The sequence below is a fragment of the Helicoverpa armigera genome, chromosome 7, assembly GCF_030705265.1.
Source record: "Helicoverpa armigera isolate CAAS_96S chromosome 7, ASM3070526v1, whole genome shotgun sequence".
In the NCBI taxonomy this organism is placed as follows: Eukaryota; Metazoa; Arthropoda; class Insecta; order Lepidoptera; family Noctuidae; genus Helicoverpa; species Helicoverpa armigera.
Genome location: NC_087126.1, coordinates 9,908,041 through 9,911,599, shown reverse-complemented (window position 1 = coordinate 9,911,599; position 3,559 = coordinate 9,908,041). Strand labels below are relative to the sequence as shown.

Sequence of the window (3,559 nt, the reverse complement as noted above, 5' to 3'; positions counted from 1 at the left end):
GAAACTGGGGCTCGTTAGGTGATTAATCCCTCAAAAATAAAAGATCCCATTAGTACTGAATTCTCATCACCTAAAATAAAATAAGCTCCAACACAAGGTTACGTTATAAATTGTAAAGGAGTTCCCATAACTATATCTGATCTTTGCTATCGATCCCACAATGGCAGTCAAACCTATCTATGTGGAAAGTCTTCGCCAATACGAATAAAATAAGCCCAAACACGTGGTAGTTGCAACATACCGTTCAGGAGTTCCCTCGACTCTCTGTAGTCTCCATTATCAAATCAGCTAAAAACCTTCACTGTTTACCAGTACCCTCAAAAATACACTCACATGTCTGGTTTTGACTCGATGCGTGCCTACAATATTCAAGAGTTGCCCTCGATTTCTCAGGGTTTCCAGATCCTCATCAGATCCTGGTCATCCGAATTGACATCCTCCTTCTTTATGAAAAGTCTTTAACAATAAAAACTAGCATTGCAACCTGTACAATCCTCTGAATCTGCTTGTCTTTTATATTTTTCAAACGATCCTGGACATTCGTCTCCATGGAATTTTGAAAAATTATTATTATGAAAAATTATATTCAAAAAAACGTCATACCATTCTCCACGATTTAAAACTACTTTGATTCATGTCCGCCAGTTTTTACAAAATGGGTCAGATATGCCCAATGACCTTAATTAGCTATTTTCAATCAGATTTCTGAATGATAACTACAAAATGTTGTATATAAATAACTTTAATAAAATAACTTTTACAAGGTACTGGCCTACTATTTTAGTTATATTATAAAATAAAAAATATTAACTATTTTGGTCTCACAAAATAATCATAACCATGATTGTTCTAAACTGAACGGTTGGCGCGAGACTCACTTTTTATCTATACAGGATTTGTAAGGAACCCTCGGTGCGCGAGTCCGACTCGCACTTGGCCGGTTTATTTTCATTCCAGCTCATTTTTTAAAAGACAACACAAAGAATAAAAACAAATTTGTTACAAGAAAAACATTTTTATATTGCACTTAAAACATTAAGAAGCACCGTCTATCTTACATACAAAGTTCAAGCCTCAACTTCTCCCTTCCACGGATCAATTTCAACCAGGGTCAAATGGAATCTCTGCCTTGTCAAACTCAAACTATTATCAGCCGAATGATGTACCAGAGACATCAGTTCATAAGTACCACTGTAGGACACATCAGCTCCAAGGAATCCTATAGCACAGCTGGTAAAAGGTTGGACGGCATGCAAGAACGAAACAGGTCCTGCGGGTAGCCTGTTGTTAGGGTAAGCCTCGTAGGTTGCTCCATTTGGGAAGACGACGTTGCAAGATTGAAGGGTGTCCAGGAAAGACTTGGGGATTGATAGAGACTTGCCAATGAGCGGGTTTGTCAGGAATGTGTAGTGCTCGTCGGGTAGAGTGATTTGAGTGATGGCTTGACCTGAAACAGAGAAATAAGCGTTGAGATATCAGTGATGGGATATTAGGTGTAGGGTATCTAGGAATACACGAATGGTTATAAATCGCATTCGGTGCATTATTAGTAGGAACCATCAGATCACTGTTGTACAAGCAGTAACTTCCCTACGTAATCAAAATGTAGTAGATACATTAATTAATTTTGTGTTCATATCGTTAAATTATTTGTAAGTAATTCCACAAAAGCCATTAAAACTAAAATATGTAGAAGTAGATATTATTAGCGGCTCATTGTAAACACGAACTTTAAAAAACTTACTCCCTAATATAAACTACAATACTATCAAGTAAATACTTCTTTCTAGTCTCAATTCAATCTTAAATACATCAAAAACTTTTTACAACTCAACAATAAATATTGGAACAATTTTATTTCACTTTTCGACTTTCGCTAACAAGAATTTTAAAAGTTACAAAACTTTTTTGAAAGTGTTTCAAAATATTTATTAAGTTTTTTTCGTACCTTGGGTCAACGCCGCGGCGATTACAAATAAAGCTAAGAATTTGGCTGCCATTGTTAGAGACACAATATAAAACTGCGATAAATTACTGAAATAACTTCTTTATATAAGTATTGCTTCGATTACTAGGAATAATCAGCAAATCTGTGTGTTTCTTTATCGATGTATTGATTGGCAATGATAAATTGGTTTTGCATGTTTGATAAATTATTGATTCATATAAAGGTAACTACAAGTATAACCAGTGCAATACTTATGAAATCTCGAGTAATTATAGCTGAGGTCAGTATATATTTAAGACGAAAGTAACTTACAATCAAAATATTGAGTTCTGTGACCTAAACTGCTAAAATATTAAACTGTATTATAAATATGAGCCATGGTTACCGACATATTGCATTCATTTTGACTCAATATGTATATTAATTACTCTTAGATTTACAAAATAATATTTGAGTAATAAAAGCTGGACATAGGTCTACAGAGAACCTTTTCCATTTTTTTTTACACAGGAGGACATAATCATGATTTGTACGTGAGATATAATTAGCACTATATAATTAACGCTTACATTACATATATCTAAAGATGGAGGGATAAGATCGGTTATCGAAGTTACGTGAGCTCAACTAGCGAGATATCAGTTACATTAAATGGTCTTCGTGTTGATGGATACATCACATTAATAGATAAAGTATTACAAAGGTTATGTTAGTAGTAAAGCGTTCATATGTGTCACATTTTCATTTAAGTCTGTTGGAGATACGCAAAATACTTAAGCATTAAGACCGATTTTCGGACACAGTGGCTGTTCTTTCTAAATCATTCAGATGTGAAGGACATAATATAATGCACAAACAATTGCGTGGACACAGGGGTTCCTCACTGTCATAGCGCGATGAGACGGCATGGCAATCCGACACGACCAGAGAGAGATCAGGCGCAGGACTGATATTAACGTGCTCTCCAATGCACAGGTGTGTCAATCACCAATTTCAAGACTCGAGGCTCGTAACACTTTTGACAGGCTTTTTAGGGTTCCGTAGCCAAAATGGCAAAAACGGAACCCTTATAGTTTCGTCATGTCCGTCTGTCCGTCTGTCCGTCTGTCACAGCCGATTTACTCGGAAACTATAAGTACTACAGTGATGAAATTTGATGGGAATATGTGTTGTATGAACCGCTACAAAAATATGACACTAAATAGTAAAAAAAAGAATTGGGGGTGGGGCCCCCCATACATGTAACTGAGGGATGAAATTTTTTTTTTCGATGTACATACCCGTGTGGGGTATCAATGGAAAGGTCTTTTAAAATGATATAAAGTTTTCTAAAAAACATTTTTCTTAAAGTGAACGGTTTTTGAGATATCAGCTCTCAAAGTCGTAAAAAGTATGTCCCCCCCCCTCTATTTTTATAACTACGGGGTATAAAATTCTAAAAAAAATAGAGGTGATGCATGCTAATTAACTCTTTCAACGATTTTTGGTTTGATCAAAGTATCTCTTATAGTTTTTGAGATAGGTTGATTTAACTGTAATTTACGGAACCCTTCGTGCACGAGTCCGACTCGCACTTGGCCGGTTTTTTTTCAAAAATTACACTATGAAAAA

At 35.5% G+C, this 3,559-nt stretch overlaps 1 protein-coding gene across 1 annotated transcript; it reads right to left on the bottom strand.

Moving 5' to 3' along the window:
- Positions 1-995: 995 nt before the first annotated feature.
- On the bottom strand, positions 996-2,106 carry LOC110372624 (uncharacterized). Its single transcript, XM_021329466.3, has 2 exons — positions 1,949-2,106; positions 996-1,447 (listed from the first exon to the last, which is right to left on the bottom strand). The coding sequence occupies exons 1-2, from the start codon at positions 1,998-2,000 to the stop codon at positions 1,068-1,070; spliced, it is 432 nt and encodes a 143-aa protein (XP_021185141.3). The 5' UTR covers positions 2,001-2,106; the 3' UTR covers positions 996-1,067.
- Positions 2,107-3,559: the final 1,453 nt, after the last annotated feature.

Bases quoted from the DNA above. Each gene is read 5' to 3' on its own strand.
- LOC110372624 (XM_021329466.3), bottom strand. From the start codon at position 2,000: ATGGCAGCCAAATTCTTAGCTTTATTTGTAATCGCCGCGGCGTTGACC. The intron at 1,448-1,948 runs GTACGAAAAAAA...TCTCTGTTTCAG, and splicing joins CGCCGCGGCGTTGACCCAAG to GTCAAGCCATCACTCAAATC.